Consider the following 23,701-nt stretch of genomic DNA (forward strand, 5'->3'; position numbering starts at 1 on the left):
AATTTTAAATAATAATAAAAATATTTATTTGATAAATAAATAAAATATTAGACTCATTTTATAAATAATAAAAACTAATTTAATTTATTAGCCCTTCAATGGCTAGATAGGTTATAGGAAAATTCTTTTAGAGTGAAGGGGAAGAAATTATTGCAGAAGAAGGGGATTAGGAGTTAGAGGAGATCGACCAAGGACTTTAGCGGTGAAAGAAAGAGAGTAAGAGAGGTCGCCAATGGCTAGAGAAAAATGAGATCAACAATGTTGATCCAATTATCAGATAAACTCTAATTACGATTTCCTCCACATATTTATAGAGGCTCAAACAACCAAATTAAAATTCTAAAAAGACCAATAGTTATCGCCGCGGTGCGTTCGAACGTCCAATCGCGTTTGAATGCGCAAATACTATTCTATGTATTTACGAACGCGTGTAGACGTTCAAATGGGCCTCACCGTTTGAACGTGCAATTCTCGTTCTTTATTTTTGTGAATGCGTTTGCATGGCCCGTTGAAACGCGGGTCCCTAGTGCCCTTCGGCAAAATTCTTATTTTCTTAAGCAAAATTAAATTAGATAAATAAACTCATCCTAATAAACTTAATATTATAAGTGGATCCAATTTGATGGACTCGTATGAGTATGCAAGAGAGAAAGGCATGCTTAGATCTCACTTACTTCGTACTTAACAGATTGATAGAAGATGCGAAAGAAAATGGTATCATAAACTTCTTAAATGGATAAGCATTAAGTAATTTCAAATAAAATATCAACAGCCAGTGTGAGAAGATAACGTGATTTCAGCTTCTACTTTGAACAACATCTCAAGTCAAACAACTCGCCTTTCAGAAGAAACTTATAAACGAGTAATTTATCTCCACCACCCTACTTGTTTATAAAACTATAGGTCGAGGTCGGAGAAATATATATATATATATATATATATATATATATATGCTCATTATTTAAGATTTAAAACTTATAGATTTCCTTCTGATCATCTTCCCTCCCCAAGTGGGAAATTTTCTTATGACTTAATTTGTCAGGTCTCTTGTTTATACATAACTGTTCAAAACAACAGCTATAGCTAATAAAGCAATGAGTCATAACGTCGGACTTTACTCGATATAAAATTATATATTTCCTTAATAAAGTCAAATATGAAGCTTTATTTATAAATAATCAAAGTTAGGGTGTTACTTATAAGTTTCTATAGATATGAAAACTCGAACTACGTTGATAATTAAGCCCTACGGCATCTACCTAGTCACCTACGGCATCTACCAGATTAAAAAAAAAAAAAAAAAAACTTCGTTGAGCCATTCAGCAGATAATTTCCACCGGTGAGTAATTAATATTTTAACGTAGAAAAGTCTGAAGTCCGCTGCTGCCAGCCAATCTCACTCCACTATATATATATATATATCTCATCTCGTTCGGAATAGTTAAGCTTAAGCGATACTTAAAACTACGTACTAAGCTCTACTGCCATGGCAACCACCGCCACTTACGACCGAGTCACCGTCCTCAAAGCCTTCGATGACACCAAAACCGGCGTCAAGGGCTTAGTCGACGCCGGCATCACCAAGATCCCTCCGTTCTTCGTCCACCCGCCGGAGAAGCCCACGTCCAAACCTCCCGCGACCCTCCACATCCCCATCATCGACCTCGACGGCGTCGCAGCCGACGCCGGCAAGCGCGCTGAGGCGATCAGGATGATGGTGGGGGCGTCGGAGACGCTCGGGTTCTTCCAGGTGGTGAACCACGGGATCCCGTTGTCGGTGCTCGACGAGATGGTGGAAGGGGTGAGGCGGTTCTTCGAGGGGGACGTGGAGGTGAAGAAGGAGTACTACACGCGTGACACGAGCAAGAAGGTGATCCATAACTGCAACTTCGATCTCTTTAGGGCACCGGCCGCTAATTGGAGGGACTCCTTCCTTTGCCTCATGGCTCCTGAGCCTCCTCTGCCTGAGGAGGTGCCTTCTGCATGCAGGTAATTTAGTTTATTTGTTAGTTATAGCAAATGATTGGTGCTAACCAATGCATCGATCACGTACGTAGCCATGCAAATTGTAAAGAGTGCAATCAGAGCTGTGACGTACGTTTGGATTTTTCACTAAAATAGCTCTTAAAATTGATGGCCAAATTAACTTGTATTTGTGCAGGGAGATAATATTCGAGTACGCAGACTACGTTAAGAAATTAGGGCTCCTCCTATTCGAGCTTCTGTCTGAGGCCCTTGGTCTTAACAGTGATTACTTAAAAGACATAGAGTGTGCAAAGGGGCTTAACGTCGTTAGCCATTACTACCCACCTTGCCCTGAGCCAGAGCTCACTTTTGGCAACGGTAGGCATTCTGACCCAGACTTCCTCACCATCCTTCTCCAAGACCAGATTGGTGGCTTGCAAATCCTACACCAAGATCAATGGTGTGACGTCCCTCCTACGCATGGAGCTCTAGTGATCAACCTCGGTGACATCCTTCAGGTACATCTACATATGTTTAAAGTTTAATCAACATTACTAGATTACTAATCTTTATGTATGTGTTAACATATGTGCAGTTGATTACTAATGACAAGTTTAAGAGTGTGGAGCATAGGGTGATTTCGAAGAGTGTCGGTCCAAGAATCTCTGTGGCTTGCTTCTTTAGGACATTTCTTCATATGTCTTCAAGGCTTTATGGACCTATCAAGGAGTTGATATCAAGCGAGAAGCCTCCATTGTACAAGGAAGTCACTGTTAAGGACTATGTTACTTACTTCAACTCCAAAGGATTGGACGGGGAATCGGCATTGGATCATTTCAAGATATGATTTGGAACGAGCAAATTAAGAAGTTTTCTGTCCACAAATTTAAGCATGAAGAAATAATATACTCTATTTCGTAATATTTTTTTTTTGGGAGAATAAATACAGTCTGTTATCTTATACAGACATGTACAATATGACATGACTCCTTGTTTGGAGGGGTTAATTATGCAATAAAGGAGAATCCAGAAATTTAGTGATTCTATTGTCTGAATTAATTCGTAAAGATTTGGCACATCCTGAGAGCCCAATAAATACATGACAAGTCTAGTAAATGACGCTATCAAAAGAGTTAACCATAATAAATGTACAAATAAATTCGATGATAAGCGTGCATACATATTTTTTTAATTTGAATTTTAATATCTAAAAAGTACTTTATCATTAATTTTACTAACGAATTATGAACATATAAATTATGTAAATTAGAATAAAATGGTAACAAAATCTTAGATCAAATGAGGGATATTTAAGATATTTTAGTTTTAAAAGTAATAGATATATATTTTTTTTCATCGACTGCTAATTGGTGAAAGTTACATCTATATATATTTGTTTTTAATATGAAGCTGGAATATTTGTAAATACGCCAAATTAGAAGAAGTGGTCTTAGGTGAACAGACAGTCTAAAGGTCTCGGTTCACCCACGTCGTTAACAATAAGTCAAGTAGATATCGACGATTCGGTGCTTGCGGATTACCCACGGTATTTTACAAAACTAATAAGACTTTTAAGTAGACGAATAGACACGATTCGATTTCAATCACATTTAAAGCTATTAGAAGATCCACACACACACGTACACACTATCGACTGCAAAGCTAAAAATTCCATCTATTTAAGCCATGACGTCGACCGCCGTCTCCTACGACCGCGCCACCGAGCTCAAAGCGTTCGACGAGACCAAAGCCGGCGTCAAGGGCCTCGTCGACGCCGGCATCACCAAGATCCCTCCTCTCTTCGTCCGTGCACCAGAAACCACCACCACTTCGAAACCTCTCATGCACACGTCCATCCAAATCCCCATCATCGATCTCGAAGGCAGACACGCCGATGTGATCGAGGAGATAAGAAGCGCCGCCGAGACGTTTGGTTTGTTCCACGTAACCAACCATGGGATCCCATTAATGGTGATGGAGGAGATGGTTGCCGGGGTGAGGAGATTCCACGAAGAGGACTTGGACGTGAAGAAGAAGTACTACACGAGAGATTTAAGCCAGAAGGTGGGTTTTAATACTAATTCGGATTTCTATAGGTCTAAAGCTGCGGATTGGAGAGACACCTTACGCTGCGTCATGGCGCCGGAGGAGCCTAAGCCGGAGGAGATGCCGCTTGCTTTCAGGTAATTATTTTAATTAGCTACAGCTACTTTTGCAAATAACCAATTATATATTTTAGACAAATTATAGGGTGTTATTTATTATTTTCTAAAAATTTTATTAAAGATGTACGAAGAGTTCTCCTAACCATTCTATCTCTAGTCTCGAATTGTAGTTATGCACCTTGATTTTATGAATTAACTTCTTTTTTATATAAATAATTAGTTTGTATTGAATTATTTCTCTAAAATTATTACCATCAAGCAAATTAATTTTACATCAACAACACACGATAAAAATAATTATAATAATCGCCCTCTAAATTTTAATAAAATATGTAATTGCTCCAATCATCACTCTCTTCGATTGTTTTCCTCCTCTATCTATCATCACCTCCATGATCGGCCACTACCGTCAACGTCACTGTCTCCTTCTCCCCCTCCTCCTCTTCCTCTACGAGTATAGCAAGGTGACTCCTTTTATGCATAAATTTACAAAAATAACCACCTCCATAAGGTATATAATTAACCTGCAGAATATATTATATACTTTCTTTAATAAAAATGCCCTTCAGGCTTCTATCTTGTATGTCAAAACAAAGCTTGTAGTATTTAAATTTGTACCCCTCTAAGCGTAATATTTCCATGTGGAGCCTTACATTAATCCTTTTTCTTTTGTTCTTTTTTTTTTTTTTAAATTCTTTCGTATACTTACTCTCATGAGTCTCGTCTAATTTTAAAAGATCATTTACGTATGCATCATGCATGCAGGGAAATAATCTTCGAATACGCAAACTATATTAAGAAACTAGGGATCGTCCTACTTGAGTTGCTTTCCGAAGCTCTCGGTCTTAATAGAGATCACTTAAACAAGATGGATTTCAACAAAGGACTTGAGCTGCTTGGCCACTACTATCCTCCTTGCCCCGATCCTGAGCTCACTCTTGGTACTAGTAGACATTCTGATCCAGATTTCCTCACCATTCTCCTGGAAGATCACATTGGTGGCTTGCAAGTCCTCCATCAACACCACTGGATTGATGTGCCCCCTCTTGCCGGCGCTCTGGTAGTCAATATCGGCGACCTTCTTCAGGTGAAGCCTCAAAAAACACATTGAGTTAACTTTAACCTAACAGTAGCCGCCAAAATATAAAAATTACTTTTTCCAAGTATTTTTGCTAATTATTATTCTCTGTTTTAAAATATATGCAGTTGATCTCCAATGATAGATTCAAGTCTGCCGAGCATAGGGTGATTGCAAAGAGCATTGGCCCTAGGATTTCAGTGGCATGCTTCTTTAGAGCGTATGATGGAAAGGAGTATGGTCCTATAAAGGAGCTTATATCCTGTGGAAGTCCTCCATTATACAAGGCTGTGACTGTTAGAGATTATGTCACACTGTTCATGATCTTAAGAGAGCAGGATCAGAAATCAGCATTAGGCTTCTTCAAGTTGTAACTTAATTTTGGTGTGATTAGCTCCTTAATTTCGAATAAATGCCACTGTTATACTTAACATGTGTGTATGAAGGAGTTCGTTTTGCTATATTAATATGCTGTCAAATGGTTAAGCTAGCGATCGAAGTTTGTATCTTTCTATTGCAATAGTATTTTTTTTTCAGTGCAAAACATATTGTATTGCAATAGTTTGGGACCAACCTCCAATAAATAATTAAAAAATTCCAATTGAAAACAACCCTATGATTTTTATTTATTATCAATAGATCTACCATATAAATATTGCTTTTAATGCCTAAAAATACTCTAAAGACAATTTTACTAACAAATTATTACTATAAAGATGAATTAAATTAATTGTAGACAGAAAATGATTTTTTTAGGCTACAGTAAAGAAGGGAAACAAAATCTTAAAATAAATGAATGTGTTTTTAAGATATTGAAAATAAATTATAGGGATTGAATAATAAACTATCCATATTTCATCTAGGGTTTAAATAATAGTAAAGGTAAAAAATAGGGTGTTTTCCATAAAGTTTCCCAAGATTTTAATGCGGCATAATGAGTAGGTAGTAAATGTAGCGCAGTTGACCGAGATGGACACAGAGACAGGGAGAGGGAGAGGGACAGGGACAGGGACAGGGACAGGGACAGGGAGTGCCTTCTCGTGAACCACATTGCGTCGTACCATCCAACGATCCGATAAACCTCTGCAGCTAATTCGTAAAGGGTGCAGGGAGATCAAAGTCATATCTCTGTTTGTCATACCCTCTGGCTCTGGTAGGGAAACCAGGCGGATTGGGCGGCTCCTCTTCGAAATCAAAGAGCAAAGGCAGCAGAGAGGGAGGGAAAAGATGGAAAAGATGGCGGTGCGAGATAAAGGAGAAGATGTTCTTCTACTACGAGCCTAGCTCCTCTTCGAAATCAACCAGAACGTCGAAGGAGAAGGAAGGCCCTCGAAGATCTTGGACGTCAGTAGAAACAAGGCGGGGCAAGTACCTGCTGAAGTGTTGGCCAAGGTTAAGACTCAGCTTGAAGACTCGATAATAGTAGACCCAGAGACCCTGTAAAACTTTCCCCTTTTGGTCGCTTCTCCGTTTCGAACACGGAGGAGGGGTTTCTGTGTGTTCCGCTCTGAGAAGCAAAAAGATATTGAGTATGCCTTCACTAAGGGACCGTGGACAATCCTCGGGAAGGTGCTGAACCTCATCGATCCCCATGGAGAAACAACTTCCAGCCTTTGCCAGAGGCTTTCACTACGGCACCTGGTCACAAGCTCCCGGAGATGTACTGACTGAGAGCGGGAGGTGCTCGTCCAAGTAGCTGCCTACTTCGGCAAGCCTCCAAGTGTCGATGAAACGATCTCGATCACTCTCGGAGCAGGTTTGCGAGAGGTTTGCATTGAAGCTGATCTGAGCCGATCTTTAAAGACGGCAATATGGCCGGCTAGGCCCTAAAGAGGAGCAGGTTGACCAGTCGGTAGTATGTGAAAATGTTCCAGCAATACGGATCAGTTTGTTCTGAGTCTAAGTCTTAATAAAGCTAATTGACTCTATTTTTTAATCATAATTTAGGGACTAATTTTTAATTATGACTATATAAATAAGTTAATTAAATTAATTATATATACAAAAATGATACATTAAATTAAAGTAAAATGGTAGCAAAATCTTAGGATCAAATGAGGGATATTAGTTTTAAAAGTAATAGATTATTTTTTATTTTGTCGGCTGCTGGTAAGTGAAAGTTATATATATATTTGGTTTTACATGAAGCTGGAATGATTGTGACTAAACCGAATTATAAGAAGTGCGCTTATGTGAACATATAGTCTAAATATCGCGGTCTATCCACGGCGTTTACTAATCTGATAAGACTTTCAAGTAGACGATTCGATGCTTGCGATTTACCTACGGCGTTTACAAATCTAAAAAGACTTTCAAGTAGACAATTCCATTGCAACAATATTTAAAGCTATTAGAAAATCCATCTATATATATATAAATACACACACACACACACACCTACACACACACTATCGACCACAAAGCCCAAAAGTCCATCAAATTAAGCCATGACGTCGACCGCCGTCTCCTACGACCGCGCCACCGAGCTCAAAGCCTTGGACGAGACCAAAGCCGGCGTCAAGGGCCTCGTCGACGCCGGCATCACCAAGATCCCTCCTCTCTTCGTCCATGCACCAGAAACCACCACCACCACCACTTCAAAACCTCCCATGCACACGTCCATCCAAATCCCCATCATCAATCTCGAAGGCAGACACGCCGATGTGATCGAGGAGATAAGAGGCGCCGCCGAGACGTTTGGTTTATTCCAAGTAACCAACCATGGGATCCCATTAATGGTGATGGAGGAGATGGTTGCCGGGGTGAGGAGATTCCACGAAGAGGACTTGGACGTGAAGAAGAAGTACTACACGAGAGATTTGAGCCAGAAGGTGGGTTTTAATACTAATTTGGATTTCTATAGGTCTAAAGCTGCGGATTGGAGAGACACCTTCCACTGCATCATGGCGCCGGAGGAGCCTAAACAGGAGGAGGTACCGCTTGCTTTCAGGTATTTTTAATTAGCTACAGCTAAAATTATTGGCATCAAGAAAATTTTACATCAACTCACTATAATAATAATAATAATAATAGTAATAATAATAATAATAATAATAATAAATCGCAACTCTAAACTTTAATAAAAATATATAATTGTTTCAGACGATTTTATTCTTCTCTCGGCCCCAATCGCCCACTCTCTTTTAATTCTTCTCCTCCTCCATCTATCATCACCTGATCCATGACCATTATCGTCGATATTATCATCTCCATAAGGTATCTAATCACAATATCTTATACTTTAGTTTCTTTGATTAAACTGCCCTTCAGGCTTCTGTCTTGCATGTCAAAACAAAGCTTTTAGCATCTATTGAATTTTGTACCCTTCTAAATGTAATATTTCCTTGTGGAGCCTTAAATCCTTTTTCTCTGGTATACATACTCTATCATCTAATTTTAATGGATTTACGTATGGATCATGCATGCAGGGAAGTAATGTTCGAGTACGCAAACTATATTAAGAAACTAGGGATCGTCCTATTTGAGTTGCTTTCCGAAGCTCTTGGTCTCAACCGAGATCATTTAAACAAAATGGATTGCAGCAAAGGACTTGAGCTGCTTGGCCACTACTATCCTCCTTGCCCCGATCCTGAGCTCACTCTTGGTGCTAGTAGACATTCTGACCCAGATTTCCTCACCATTCTCCTGGAAGATCACATTGGTGGCTTGCAGGTCCTCTATCAACACCATTGGATTGATGTGCCACCCCTACGCGGAGCTCTGATAGTTAACATTGGCGACCTTCTTCAGGTAGTATCTCAAAAAATATATACTCTCTGGATGATATGAGAAAATTTTCCCTTTATATTACGTACCTTTTCCAAGTATTTGCTAATCATTATTCTCCTTCTTTCTTTTAAAAATACGTGCAGTTGATCTCCAATGATAGATTCAAGAGTGCTGAGCATAGGGTGATTGCAAAGAGCATTGGCCCAAGGATCTCAGTGCCATGCTTCTTTAGAACGTATGATGAAAAGCTATATGGTCCCATAGAGGAGCTTATATCCAGTGGAAGTCCTCCATTATACAATGCTGTGACTGTTAGAGATTATTTTTCACACTTCATGATCTCAAGAGAGCAGGATGGGAAATCAGCATTAGACTACTTCAAGTTGTAAAGTTTGGTGTGATTAGCTCCTTAATATTGCGAATAAGTGCCACTGTTATACTTTACACGTGTGTAAGGAGGAGTTAGTTTTGCAATAATGTACTGTCAAATGATTTAATAAGCTAGTGTTAGTGATCGAATTAAGTTTGTATCTTTCTATTGCGTTGCATGATGACTTATTCCACGGAGGTCCAGGCCAACCTTCCAATAAATAATTTTAAAAAATATCCAATTCCATATTTGTTGGGCTAAAAATTTTCAGAGAAACTTATTGAAAACACCCTATGATTTTTATTATTTATTATAAATAGATCTACCATTTAAATACTTATTATTCAACCTTTCATTTTTTGCTTTTATTGCCTAAACATACTCTAAAACTACTTTTACTAATGAATTATCACTATAAAGATGAATTAAATTAACTATAGATAGAAGATGACTTTTTAGATCACTCTTTATTTAATGATTTTGAGGTATTAAAAACAAAAATATAAGGATCGAATGATAACTATTAATATTCAATTTTAATGTGGCATAATTAGTACATAGTAAATGTAGCACATTTGACCGAGGTCGACTCGTTTTGGCATCTTGATCCAGCAAGCACTTCGAACCCAACACACGTCACAGGGACAGGGACACGGGGTGCCTTCTCGTGAACCACATTGCGTCGTACCATCGAACGATCCGACAAACCTTGGAGCTAATCCGTAAGTCCCCAAAAACACAACAACGGCGAATCCTTCGTGTAGTCGGGAGATCAAAGAGCAGGGGGGGCAGAAGCCGATGAGAAATAGATAGTCACAAGTAAAAAGACTCCTAAACGGCATCGATCAAATATATTAAGGGAAGGGCGAAATCCAAAGCTTCTTTTGTCTCCACGCAATCCAATCCCTCTCTCCTCGTCGATTGCTCTCCTCTTTTGGGTTACCTTCCAAAGCTAACCCTTTCCCTTCCTCTTCCCCTTTCCTGCCCACCGACCTCCGAAGCCCTCCTTTGTTCTTGCCACTTTCGACCCCCCCGCATGTTTTCTTTGATCTTTAGACGATATCCTCTTCTGGGAATCTAGAAAGATCCGATCTTTTGAAGATTTCAGATGTTTTAATTGGTGGGCACCGCCTATTTCTCATGTTCCGCAGGTAATTAGCTGCTTGGTCGATTCGTGGTTCATGTTTTAGCGGAGTTTTCTTGTTGGTCTGGAAGAATATGCGATCCTTTTCTGGTCATGGGTTGTTGGGTATTTCTTGGTGCCTCTAGATTGTCTTCTTGGCGTGTGAATTGAATGTGGCGTTGTTTGGTTTAGTTTAGAGTTGTAACTGGGTGCGTTTATTATGATATTCCGTTATGTTATGATCTCTCTATTTCAAGAAACGTTCGTGGTTTGTACTCTTTCGGGTAATCGGACTGTATCAATGGGCATCCTGCCGTGGAACTTGGAAGTTGGAACCTCACCGTGGAATAGAATAGAAGAAACGAGTTCCGCATGAAAACAATCAGCTCTACAGCCTGTCCTGCTGGACTCTAGAGAGTTTCTACTTTGTCATTTTTGAGTATGTTAAACATAATTCAAAGGCATGCTCACTCAGGATTGAAGACGGTGCGCGCATGTTTTATGGTGACTGAGATTTCTTTTCCGTTGTCCATATGTTGGAATGGAGATTCTTATACAGTTGTTTTTATTGCCACCAAATATAATCATGTCGTCAGCTATGATTTTCTGCTCTACCTGTAATTTTAGATTGATATTGTAGCATGGAAAAGTTCATATTTAAGTTTACAGTTTCTATCTGTTTGTGGTAAGGGTAACTCCACCTGTGTGCACTTATTGTTTTATAGCTGATCCCAAATAGATGGGGGATGTGGCTTGGTTGATCTAACTCCCCCAATAAAGAGCTGAGAAATATGGTGCCACTGAGTATGATGGTATGAAATAATTGGCATTACAGAGGGTCTATTCCGCAATAAGGATAAGGCTGCATACATCTTTTCCTTCCCATACCCTCTGCTAGCAGAAGCAACGTGCACTGTGACTCCTCCTTTAGGGAAAATAAAGCTGAAAAATATGCCTGGATATGTTTTCTGTAAAAAATAGCAGTCATAATATTCTTTTTCCAGAATAAATTGCAGTTGCATATCTTTGAAGTTCTTCTGTCAAAAATCCCATCTTAATAGTCTATTTTCTTCATGTTTTTCTGAATCTGTGCTTTATGATTTTCAGTCATGTTTATCTATAACTTGTCTTATATATTTGTTTATTCATCCTTTCCTTGTCATTCAGATGATTGGATTGTGGGATGGATGAAGATCTTTTAGTTGGTCCAAGTTCTGTTGAATGATGACCTCTGCTCAAAAGGGTGCTTCTGCTCCCAAAATATTCAAATGGCAATGGAGAAATGAATCATCTCTAAATACTAAGTTGCTTACAGATGTTTCACCTGAGATAGAACTGTCTGATTATCGAAGATTGCCAAGTTCAGGTAGTGAGAGCCCATCAGGACTTCTTAATTGTGAAAGCTTAAAGGGTGAACCAATCGCTGATTTAGATATATTCTTTGAAAGACTTTATGACTATTACTGTGAGAAAGGTCTATGGTGCATCATCACCAAATGGATAGTTGAGATCCTCACTGTAATTTTCATGGTATGCTTTATTGGATTTTTCTTGTTATTTGTCGATTGGAATGCCGTACGCAATGCAAAGTGTGGAATGGATGCTGTTGAGTCAGGAGAGAAGCCTTGTGATCTGGCAAAGGAGGTCATTAAAAGTCATCCTTTAGTTCCATTCACATTTGTCAAAATGATAATTGTTGGCTCCATGTTTATATTGACTCTATATGGGCTTCTCAACTTCCTCAAATTCTTTATACAATTAAAAAACACACTAGGAGTTCGTCGCTTCTATTATAACAGGTAGTCTTCATATCTCCATGTATTCATGAGTATTTGTTTCTTAAGCTCTCAGCCAGCTGCAAATCATCTTATACCTGCCTGTTTTTTTTCCTAGTCTTAAGGTTACAGATCGTGAGATTCAAACAACACCATGGCCTAAAATTTTAGAAAAGGTTGTTCAGCTACAAGAATCGCAACAACTTTGTATTGTCAAGGATCTTTCTGAGCATGACGTGGTCATGAGAATAATGCGCAAGGAAAACTACTTGATTGGGATGCTTAACAAAGGTATATTTGCATTTCCAATTTCTTCTTGGGTTCCTGGAGCTGGGCCAACTGTCAGTACTGGAATAAATGGAAGGACAAATCATTTGATATTCCCTAAGACTCTTGAATGGACATTAGACTGGTGCATATTTCAGAGCATGTTTGACAGGTAGCACTTTTTATCTTCTTACCTTGTTATGCATTGGAGAAGGTTGATGAATTATCTAGCATAGCATGTAGTTTTTTTATTATGTAAGAAATTGTTGATGTGAGGGAACTTTTCATTGTGACATTACTGAACTGTAATTTGACGTGTGGAAAAATAATTAAGTGTTTCTACCAGAAAAGATAATACTAAACTATTTGTGACAAATTTCTGTTAAGATATCTTGACAACATGATAGGAATATGGGATAACATAGGACATCTTTGTTGTTTGCACAACTTAATGGCAAAACATATTAAATTGTTTTGGCTAACCTGTCTGAACAAGTTAGGATGAGTGATTTTATTGGAGTGTGTATGTGCTAGACAAAATATGAGAAAATTTAACTAGATATTGGTGGGCAGACAATTGTTTTGCTAAAGACTGATCTATACTGGTTAAACTATACGTTTTACTTTTTGTACGAATGAATTAAAAGAATATCATAGTATCTAGTTCTCTACAATTGGAGCTCCTTGTCATACAGTTCTGATATGGTGCAGTTAAGTCGTAATAATTAGAAATATCTGGCAGAGTCAAGCATAATACGTATATCAAAGTTAATTTTTTGATCTCTTACAGCGTAATATACAAAATAAAAAAATATACTACACTATCATATCATTGAAGATGCATTACTTACCTGCTTTGGTACCAATGTTTAAACTTTAAAGCAAAGCTGCTTGTTTCCTTTTGTTCTGTGTTAGTTGCAATTGCCTCTTCAAGTTCAAATTTTATCGTGGAAATTGATATATATATATATAGCTTGTTTTATCCCAACAAAATTTGTACTGAAATAACTGTTAGAATCTTTTCGATGATATCTTGTCCTGAAAGTCCTATTTTACTTATCTCGGAGTCGATTTTATGAATCTTCTTGCTCTGATAATATTGATTTTTTTCCTTTGTGTTTTGCAGCAAATTTTGTGTCCGAAGGGATTTCTTAGCAAGCCCATTATTACTGAAAAAGAGACTTGTGTTCATTGGAATAGTGATGCTTCTTCTATCACCATGTCTTGTGATCTTTATGTTGGTATATCTATTCCTAAGACATGCCGAACAATTTTACAATCACCCCAGCACTGCATCATCTCGAAGGTGGTCTAACTTGTCAAAGTGGATTTTAAGGGAATTCAACGAGGTATTTATTTTGTGGATGATTGAATTTATACGTTTACTTACCAGTTTATTTTGTATATTAGATCAATATTGGCATGAAGATTGTTTGTTTGCAGAGCTGAATTGTGCTATATGCATTTGCTATGCACTCATGAAACTTCTGCGTGCACTGTGCCATCTACATTTTTTATGCATTTGTAAAACTTCTGTGTGCTTTATAATTCTTTAGAAATTGATGATTTTTTTAATATTTTGCGTTGTAGATTATTTTTGTTGTTGTTAACAGTGTAGACTTCAACTTAGCCGGCCTCATATTTGAGATCAAAAGGCTTCCTTATACGTTGTAGAAATATTGACTCTTCGCTATTATCAGGAAATCAAATGCTTAATATGTCCATTTTAGTTAAGCATTGGATTTGACAGTTGATTTACTTAATTTATATTTTACGACTTGTTTCTACATGGCCTTGCTAGTTTTACTTGATTAAGATGTGTCACATCATGCGCATTTATCATACTGGACAGACTGAAATTTAACAAGTAAATGAACGTAGTTCATTATACATATTTGGCTCTTTTTTTTCTGTACTAGCCATGTAATTGTTTTGTTGGCTTTCGAAATTCTGTTTAAATTTCGTGAGTAATCAGCTGTTTATTATATTTTCAACATTGTATTGAGAAGGGGTTTTAGATTTGTTGTTACACGTACTTTGAACTATTAAGAATTCTACATGCACAATATAATTTTACCGTTAATTGGTGATTTTGCTATTTAAGTAGAGACTAATGGAGGGAAGGTTCCATATAGCTGACTGTTGAAAGCTGGAGTAATTGCAAGTATGCAAATCATGCACAGAACCTTCTTAGAAAATGTTCAACCATAATAAGTACAATAGTTTGTGCAGGAATTCATACTTCAAAGAACATACTATTCCTTGAATGAGCCTTCTAATTAAGTTTGTTTAAACTTAAGAAACATCTTTTTATGAAGTAAATGCTTTTGAATTTGATTGTGAAAACTGGGAAACCTATCTTCTATCGGAATGAATGGGGAAGGTTCCTTTTAGCAGATTTAAGAGTTCCAAGATGGCAAGATCTCTATAGTACATACCTACATTATGTGTTAAACTTTCACATTGGAGGATAAGTATACATTTCATAACTAAATCTTTCTGTCCTCTTCTTTTTCGCTGCAGGTTGACCATTTGTTCAAACATCGGATTAACAACAGTGTTGTCCATGCTTCTAATTACTTGAAGCAGTTCCCATCTCCTCTAATCTCCATCATTGCCAAATTTATATCTTTTGTTTCTGGTGGCTTTGTTGCTATATTGATAATAATTGCATTTTTGGATGAATCTCTGCTAGAGGGCCACGTAAGTCTGTCAGTACTGTTTATCTGCCTTCTCATTTTCTTAATATATACATTTTATTTTTTTAAAAAACTTATATTAAATTACTTCTGAAGATTTTAGGCCGAAATTTGTTGTGGTATACTGCTGTTTTCGGAACAGTGACTGCTATAAGTCGAGCTGCTGTTGCTGATGAGCTTCAGGTCCTTGACCCAGGAGGCGCAATGTCCCTTGTTGTGCAGCAGACACATTATATTCCAAAAAGGTGGCGTGGGAAAGAAAATAGTGAGATAGTGCGAAGAGAATTTGAAACCCTCTTTCAGGTAAACTTATTTGGCTGCTGCATTCTTTAGTTGCTCTTCTAGAAACATACTGTAAATATGTTTTTTCTTTTCCTAGTAGTCAGCATATCCCTAGTAAGGAGTCCTTCTCATGCACTGAGATGCAGCTGCCCGCGATGCCGCGACATGCTGGTGTAGCAAAGATCAGTACATCACATGTTGTAGGTGTGCCTCCAGGATGAAAAATCTCGGATTGTCTAACCTAGTTCATTAGTTCTTAAAGCGAACTGGTTAATGGAGAATCTTCAGAATGGCATTTGTGGCCCTCATCTTGTTATTGGATGCCCAAGCTTGAAAATGGTCATCTGGTATTATTGACACAAAATGTGACCTCAATAAGACTTAGATGTAGTGCAGCTTAAGGAGCTTCTTGATCTCAGATTTGATCCTTCAATTGGATGTTTATCATCACATGTTAAAATAGGTAAAAACAACTTGGAATAAAAATAATAATCAAATCTTATCTTAAAGCATGGGATTGTTGGAATCTGGAGTAGTAGTATCATTTGGACTTCCTAGCTGATAAAAATCAACGAGAGCGGATCTAGGGTATATTCTCATACACTGTATAAGCTTGGGCTACTGATTTAAATGTGCCTAAAATGTAGTTCTGAAATATGCTTTATGGAGGTTAGTCCGTCTCTTGTTTGACATGGCCTTCTCCTAGATTTGCCATGATTTTTAAGCTTGTTGAACCATATTGTCAACCAGAGGATTTTGTGATGATTTACATGTTTTATGTTGAGTATTCTAATTATAGATTTTCTTTGCTAGTTGTTTTTTCAAGGTTTGAAAATTTTGCCAGTAATGATGCAATAATTTTGGCAATGCAGTATACTGGAATGATGCTACTAGAGGAGATGATCTCAATTCTCGTCACACCCTACTTACTTATATTTGTTGTGCCAAAGGTAAAATTCTGGAGCTAGTTGAACAAACCCTATTCAAGTTTCTAGGCCTCCATGTAACTGTGTGCATCTTTTCAGCGTGTGGATGATATCTTGCATTTCATTTCGGACTTCACAGTATATGTTGAAGGAGTAGGTGATGTATGCAGGTCAGTGACTCACTTTCTGAGTTATTTGATTCCTTTTTTCCTAGAAGCCTTTATTTCTCACATTAGGTAATCTACGTGTGTAATTTGATGTAGCTTCTTACATTGTAGTTTAAGTCTGTTTGATTTTGAAAGACATGGAAACAAGAAATATGCTTCACCGTTTGATGTAGCTAAAAGCACAAGAAGTTCTCAAGGGAAAATGGAGAAATCGTTCCTAAGGTACTCGTAATTCTACTCAGTTATGCACAATTGCAGATCTTGTTTATAACTTCTCTCTCAGGTATAAGGAGATATCTATTAAAGCATTTGATAAAATTTTTTTTTTTTAATCTCAACACAGCTTTCAGAGCACCTATCCATCCTGGGAACCAAATGCACCTGGTCGGCAATTCCTATCTAGTCTTCGAAAATTCAAGGAGGAAAAGATGCGCGGTGAAACTCACCAGGAATATTTGCCAGTTCGTGCATGGCAATGCACACCAGGTTTGAGGGGTCAAGGTGATCAAATAATCCGCAGATTTGTTTCAAGAGATGCCCCTTACAGCAGCGATGGCATTTATCCAGTGGGTTACAACTCAGGTTCCTTGTGGTTGATAAATAACGAGGAACGAACTCACCCGTATCTGCTGGACTGGTATTACACATCTCCACCACTACATCCAATCGAGAATACAGATGGCTACCCTCTGTCACCTGAAGGAGCAGCTTCCAGGCCAGCCCGCGATATCTGGCCGCCGTTGAACAAACAACTATCTGAAATAGAGGAGGATGACATCTGGGAGCCTTGCTTTTCTGATCGACATCAAAGCCACTTAGAGGCTTCCACATCCAATGCTCTGCTGAGAGATGACGGTCTTCAGCAGCATGACTCGGGGCAGCAGCATGTCGAAAACAAGTGGTGGGCACGTCCCTCCCTGCAGCCATCCGAGCCCCATGCTAGCTTTCTCGAACCACCCCGCTTTGGCAATCAGAACTTAGGTCGCCACAACTTCAGTCATCATAGCGACGATGTATCAGAAAGCATGGAGGAACACGAGTGGAATGACAGCGTAGGGGACTTCGACCGGAGGAACCCTCGGTCGACTATGTCCAGGACAATGTACATGGATGACTCCGACAAAGATGAAGGGCTCAGTCTACATTTTGCTGACGAGCCTAGAAGGAACGAAGAACCAAGCGATCGTCGAATATCTGACATTTACGGCGATCCATTGGTCAGCCTTCCTGTAAGAATAATTCCTAGAAGCAATGATCCAATTTAAGTACAACATAATCCACACACAAAGGTGCCACTCTATAAACAGTGGCCAATGCCAGGCCAGCTCTCTGGAAGGAATTTGTTATTCAATTGTACAGATTCATTACTATTAGCTTCTATTCTAATTTGTGTCTCTTCTGCTTGCTGGCTGGAAAGATTGTTCTACTGTGTGCTTGTCCTTTTCTTAGGGTAACTTAATCTGCAAGCTTACTTTAATTTGCTATGATTAATCATCCTGAGATGCAGTTAACCTCTTGAGAGTACTAATTATAAAAGTCAAACTAGTGCAATTATAATATGCATTAATGTCCGACCCATATGAAAGCCAGTATTATTATTATTATTATTATTATTATTATTATTACTCCGAGCAATTATTACTCGGCCATTAATATTTTTTTTATCCGTGCATTTCCAAATTCAAAAGTTTTCGAACTTTTGGGCACCGCCAATTAACCGCCCTCCATTATAGATGTGTGACTAAATCTACGGTCGGATTTGCGCGTGTGACGACAACCAACGGCCGATCAAATATTCAGATATGAAAGTTGTGCTGTCCACGACTCGCATGGGAGGTGGAAGGTGGGAAGTAGCAGACCGATGGCATTGATGTAAATGTGGTAGAGATCCAGGAGCATTTTACTTTAGCCTGCTCTGACGCTTCTTTGGCTTTTTCCCGTCGTGCGCTTTAAATAAAGGATCGGAGCAGTCTCCTCGTTCCTCTAATACTAGATTCCAAACTTGAAGCCGTCTCCGGAGAAGGCGAGAGAGATCCCTTTCTCTTCTCTTCTCTTCTCTTCTCGTGGAGATGGGGTTCGTGTCTTTTGCTGGGAGAGTTCTCTTCGCGTCCGTCTTTCTCCTCTCCGCGTACCAGGAGTAAGCATTTCTCCGCGTCTCTTTGATATTTTTGTTGAGTGTCTTGTTAGATCTGGTGTTATTACTTGATGGAAATGTTCTCGAGAGTGTTTTGGTTGTGAAATCCGTGAGTTTTCTTGTGTTTTGGAGTTAGATTTGGGTTGTAGGATTTTGTCTTACCGCTACTTCTTTATCCGTGACGGCGTTTGGTTACCTATTTTAGAGGCGTAGGATGCGAAAATTTGCATTTTTTTTTGTCGGATCGGGGTATTGGTGGGTCTGTTCTGACGGAGAAGTGGGTTTAGTTGGGACTTTCGTGGGATCCGTTTGCACTTGACTACCCTGGATGTGTTTTAGCCCTGCGATATTAGTCGCTCGCTCATCTAATTTCGAATCTCGGTTAGGGTGGATTGGAATGCTGATAGAAAGACTTTTCTTAGGTTTGATCTATTGGACCGTCATACTAATTATATCTTTAAGCGTTCATGACTGATGCATTTTCAACTAGTAGTTCTTTTTTATATTAAGAGTCTGGATTAATTGTGGAACAAATAAGGTTATTATTTTCTGTTGCTGCAAGTTCTACCGGTCTATGGAAATTAGTGAAAAATAAATCAATCATATTACTTCAATCTATTTGGATCCCTTGTTTACTCAAGGTGACCTCAGTATAGAGCTTGAGTGCCTTGAAAGGATTTGATATTTGATAGATGCAATGAAATTATATCATTTGGTGCCAGACAGCCAGATCCCCTAACTGATGGCGTCATGGTGTAGGACAGTGAAACTAGATATAAATGAGAAGATGGATAGAAGAGAATACAAGAAAAACGAAGTGTTCACACTCTGTTTGAGTTAAATCAATTTCAGAAAGCCAATCTTAATCACGTAAAACATAAGACCTGTTTCAAACAATTCACTAACTGCAATCAAGCTGGATCTTTGTAGAGGTGAATTGTATCTTTGTAGAGGTGAAGATGGAGGACAGGGTACAAGACATGTCAGTGATTATTTCTTCACGTTTAAGTAGTATCTGTTATCACTGTTACTATTTCTAGGGTATTCCCATAAAAGGATATGCTGTTACCTCAGATATAGCACAGCCGTTATTCCAGCTTTGTGTAATGACCAGAAAGTAATAGAAAATAGAGTTACCAGTTAGCATTTTTCAGTTCATTTTGTTTAGAAGCCTTTATGTGTTTCCTAAAGCAATTAAGTCAATCTCAACTGAGAAGTTACTTATAATCCTTTTATATGAAAACTGAGTATAACCATGCCAGTTGCTGTCATTATCTGCTAGCACATTTTATAATGGAACATAATGATCTTTAAGTTGGTAGATTTTCCCCTAGCAAAGGTTGGCCAAGATGACCATTACAAAAGCATGCGAATTCACATATATTCATGAGAATGCAATTGTCGAGAAAGTCAGAAAGGTGGTTTTTGTTTCTTGTATTGTTCAATGCTAGATGTGAATTTGTTTATGTCAAGCATAATCTTATTTGAAGTGCTTAATTTCAGACCTTTTAGGGTTGTTTATGACTTTTCATTTCCTTGAAATTATTTAAGTAGTAAGCATTCTGCTCCTGAAAATCTTATGATTGGTATTACATATGTTTGTCGAGTATATGGCATCGGGAAATTTATCAGTTATGTCTTATGTTATGTTTATTGTGTCATTTTAGCTGATATTTTGTGTTCTGTGCAGGTTTAATGAATTTGGAGTTGATGGTGGGCCAGCAGCCAAGGCCCTCAGGCCAAAATTTAATATTTTCATGAAACATGTTACCTCTCATCTTGGGGTAGCGGTGCCAAATATTGAAGTGAGAATGAACATTCTTGTATTTTTATTTGAAAAATAGCTATCCAAGATTAACCACAGATAATCAAATAATACTTCTGTTGGTCTTCTTTCCTTTCTTTTGCAGATGAAACATGTTATTGCTGCTACCATTACTCTGAAAGGCCTTGGAGGTCTTCTGTTTATATTCAGCAGCTCCTTTGGAGCTTATCTCCTGGTAATCATATTTTACTAGGCATATTTTCATTAGTAAGCTAGATTGCATTTACTACAACATCATGCTCTGAGGGATCAAAAGTTTTTGGAAGTGTAATATTTATTATGACATCATAGTCAATGTTTCATGACTGTAATCTCAAACTGATAAAGTGGGACTAATGTGAAGGCAATGCATGTTTACTAAGTGAGTCTGTGGAGCATACAATCCTTAGTGTTTGGATGCATTTCCTGCTGAAGAATATAGTTCTATTGCTATAGTAGGTTATCTAAGAAAATTATAACTTAGAAGGTCTTTTCTGGAGTTAATCTTCATATTAAAACAAAATGGCTTTTGAAGTTAAACAATTGTAGCTCATTTCTTATCTATCTAGTATTGTTTACTAATAAATCTTTAGTTCTCTTGTTGCAACATGAAGTCTGGAGTTTCCATAAACCAGTATATGCTGCAGAAAAGTACTGTAATCTCTAATTAAGAGAGCTAATTTCCTTTTTGTGTGCTTTTGCAGCTGCTTTACCTTGCATTTATTACTCCTGTTGTATACGACTTCTACAACTATGACATTGAGAAATCAGAATTTGTGCAGCTCTTCGTCAAGTTCACACAGGTAGCTAGCATTTCGTGCCCCTTCTCGCCGTCTGCAACTATGTCAAACCTTTGGCCTCTAATTTTTTGTTATAATAGATGAATATTGACCACAACAAATTTTGTTACAGAATTTGGCTCTCTTTGGTTCGCTGCTCTTCTTTTTAGGAATGAAGAACTCTATCCCCAAACGACAGCCCAAGAAAAAGGTGACGAAATCAAAGACAAATTGAGCTTGCGGTGGCACCATTTTGGTTGGCAAGAGTTCTGTACTGAATTAATCTACAATGGTCATGTTATTCTCGTTTCTTGGCCCCTGCGCTGGATTCTTTCTATATGTCTGAGATGCGAATGGCTGATTACATAACCATTTTGTATCACTATATAATATACTAGTGCTTTGGTTCATAAACTAAAGATTGGTTTTGTAGGTTAAAATCTCACTGCTTAAATGTCTTGCAACTTCATTTATTGGTAGCTTGAATTGTTTTTGGATTTTGAAACTTGCATCCGGTTCTTATTTTGTGGAGTTTCTAGTGGTGATAATGTGTATGGAAATATAATTATATTGTTTAGCAAGCACACTCCAATTAGAGGCCTGAGTGCTTGAGATCTCTGTGGATGGGCTTCCAGCATAGTCGAATGTGATACCTAGCAAATAAATATATTGGATTGAATAAGTTGTCCCGTTCGATTGCCTTTGGGCCTCTAAATATTTTCATCCAGACTGCATCTTGGCATTGCAAATAGCGCGCATTATGTAGGTGAAAACAAATCTCTGCCTTCCAAACACGTCAAGAAGAAAGCAAAGAAACAAACAATGGCAGCAACAAAATCTCCTTGATCATCGTATGATATAAATCAAGAAAATGCTACAATTTATTACCAAAAGAAAAAAAAAAGAAAAAGAAAGAGGTTACACATTTTATTCCCATAATTTCCTTCCAGTATGAGAAGAAATCCAAAGCCCCTCAAAAAACATAACCGGTTACGGTTACTCCCAGTCATCCGTCAACTGGTCATCTTCCTCCTTGGGCGGCCTGACCACCACCACCACCCTCCCCAACGCCTCCTTCACCTCCATCTCCATCAACTTCCTCCCTCTCTCCACCACCAACCTCCCTTCCCTCTCCACCACGTAGGCTCCTCCCTCCTCTGTCACCTCCCTCTCTTTCCGATCCGCCACTACCATCACCGCCTCCTCCGCCGCCGCCAGAATCCTCCATGGCAACCCCCTTCCATCCTCCATCTCTACCCCCACCGCTTCCTCCGCCGCCAGCACCGGCGCCCACCCAGGCAGCACCGCCCACCTCATCCACCCTTTCTCCGCCGCCACAATTCCCAGCTCCCCCTCCGATCTACACCTCGACGGCGCCGATACCATCCCCGTCGCTCCCTCCGCGGCCTTCACCACCGGCACCAGCGCCACCGACGCCGCCTCCGCCACCTCCCCGTACCTCAACCTCACCACCTCCACCGCTACCTTAGTTTCCATCTCCTCTTCTTCGTCATCTTCCTTGCCTTTACCCTTTGCCTTCTCGATCTCCGCAAGGATTCGGTTCTTGGCGGATTCGGTCTCGGCGGCCTCGAATGCGCGGTCGAGGGCGGCGTCCCGTTCGGCATCAACGATCACCTCGCGGGAGAGGCGGAAGTGGATGTAGGCGAGGCAGTCGCCGGGGGAGGCGGCGTCGAAGGAGTCCCACCCGTGCTCGCCGCGGCGACGGGGAAAGTTCTTCATGGCGCGTGCCAGCTCCTGGGCGCCGCGGGGGTCCAGGTGGCGGTCGATGACGAGGGCTGCTGCTGCGGAGCGCTGCGCGGCGGACAGGAGGCGGAGCTCGTACAGCAGCTCGGCACCGCCGCCGGCGTCGAAATAGGCGACGTGGTCAGGCGGGAAGGAAGGGGAGTTGAGGAGGAGTCGCGGACCTGGGCGGCGACGACGAGGCGGTTCTGTTCGACGCCGGAGAGGCCGGTGGACTCCTCGATGGAGGAGGGGGTGAACCCCTGGCGGGAGAGGGAGGAGATGAGGGGGGCGTAGTCGTGCCATAGCCCGAGGCGGTCGCGGAGTATGGCGAGGAGGTCGGTTGGCGGAAGGGAGCGGTACTGTGGGGGGAGAGGGGAGGAGGGAGGAGGGCGGAAGGGTTGGTAGGTCTCGCCGGGAGGGGACGGCGGAGGAGGGGAGAAGGGGAGCCTCCCGCTAGCAGAGACGGAGAGGGGTCGGTAGTGGCTCCTCCCCTTCTTGGAGACGAGGAAGGGACGGGGATGGTGGTGGTGGTGGGTGGGAAAGAAGGAGGTGGTTGGTTTGGGATGGGATAGGGAGAGCATGGCTATGGAGAAGAGGAAGAGGAAGAGGAAGAGGAAGAAGAGGAGGGAGTGGTGGAATAGGGGGGCTTATCCGAGTTTATCCGTTGAATTGGGTGGGTATTAATAAAGATCGTT

The 23,701-nt window shown here is 39.7% G+C and overlaps 6 protein-coding genes across 7 annotated transcripts; 5 read left to right on the top strand and 1 right to left on the bottom strand.

The window, feature by feature from the left end:
* Positions 1-1,430: 1,430 nt before the first annotated feature.
* On the top strand, positions 1,431-3,006 carry LOC140799276 (1-aminocyclopropane-1-carboxylate oxidase homolog 1-like). Its single transcript, XM_073153529.1, has 3 exons — positions 1,431-1,989; positions 2,162-2,483; positions 2,561-3,006. The coding sequence occupies exons 1-3, from the start codon at positions 1,487-1,489 to the stop codon at positions 2,810-2,812; spliced, it is 1,077 nt and encodes a 358-aa protein (XP_073009630.1). The 5' UTR covers positions 1,431-1,486; the 3' UTR covers positions 2,813-3,006.
* A 568-nt stretch (positions 3,007-3,574) lies between these two features.
* On the top strand, positions 3,575-5,698 carry LOC140798898 (1-aminocyclopropane-1-carboxylate oxidase homolog 1-like). The gene is made up of 3 exons (XM_073152981.1): positions 3,575-4,148; positions 4,896-5,217; positions 5,337-5,698. The coding sequence occupies exons 1-3, from the start codon at positions 3,652-3,654 to the stop codon at positions 5,580-5,582; spliced, it is 1,065 nt and encodes a 354-aa protein (XP_073009082.1). The 5' UTR covers positions 3,575-3,651; the 3' UTR covers positions 5,583-5,698.
* Positions 5,699-7,596: 1,898 nt separating this feature from the next.
* LOC140799065 (1-aminocyclopropane-1-carboxylate oxidase homolog 1-like) lies at positions 7,597-9,473 on the top strand. The gene is made up of 3 exons (XM_073153202.1): positions 7,597-8,158; positions 8,637-8,958; positions 9,081-9,473. The coding sequence occupies exons 1-3, from the start codon at positions 7,656-7,658 to the stop codon at positions 9,324-9,326; spliced, it is 1,071 nt and encodes a 356-aa protein (XP_073009303.1). The 5' UTR covers positions 7,597-7,655; the 3' UTR covers positions 9,327-9,473.
* Positions 9,474-10,073: 600 nt separating this feature from the next.
* On the top strand, positions 10,074-17,962 carry LOC140799267 (autophagy-related protein 9). 2 transcript variants are annotated; one of them, XM_073153508.1, is made up of 10 exons: positions 10,074-10,458; positions 11,598-12,229; positions 12,324-12,644; positions 13,599-13,821; positions 14,996-15,175; positions 15,268-15,474; positions 16,326-16,403; positions 16,479-16,549; positions 16,643-16,768; positions 16,890-17,962. In XM_073153508.1, the coding sequence occupies exons 2-10, from the start codon at positions 11,652-11,654 to the stop codon at positions 17,809-17,811; spliced, it is 2,706 nt and encodes a 901-aa protein (XP_073009609.1). In that variant the 5' UTR covers positions 10,074-10,458; positions 11,598-11,651; the 3' UTR covers positions 17,812-17,962. The 2 variants fall into 2 exon arrangements, with proteins under 2 accessions (XP_073009609.1, XP_073009610.1); XM_073153509.1 differs by having other exon boundaries at positions 16,658-16,768.
* Positions 17,963-18,377: 415 nt separating this feature from the next.
* On the top strand, positions 18,378-21,768 carry LOC140798491 (uncharacterized). Its single transcript, XM_073152337.1, has 5 exons — positions 18,378-18,683; positions 20,371-20,485; positions 20,591-20,680; positions 21,189-21,287; positions 21,397-21,768. The coding sequence occupies exons 1-5, from the start codon at positions 18,616-18,618 to the stop codon at positions 21,496-21,498; spliced, it is 474 nt and encodes a 157-aa protein (XP_073008438.1). The 5' UTR covers positions 18,378-18,615; the 3' UTR covers positions 21,499-21,768.
* A 318-nt stretch (positions 21,769-22,086) lies between these two features.
* Positions 22,087-23,663, bottom strand: LOC140798489 (rubisco accumulation factor 1, chloroplastic-like). The gene is given in 2 exon segments (XM_073152336.1): positions 22,087-23,174; positions 23,177-23,663. Coding segments are annotated over 2 exon segments (1,326 nt in total). The 5' UTR covers positions 23,588-23,663; the 3' UTR covers positions 22,087-22,259.
* Positions 23,664-23,701: the final 38 nt, after the last annotated feature.

Source organism: Typha latifolia, chromosome 12 (genome assembly GCF_019914945.1).
Source record: "Typha latifolia isolate L0001 chromosome 12, TyphaL0001v2, whole genome shotgun sequence".
Lineage (NCBI taxonomy): Eukaryota > Viridiplantae > Streptophyta > Magnoliopsida > Poales > Typhaceae > Typha > Typha latifolia.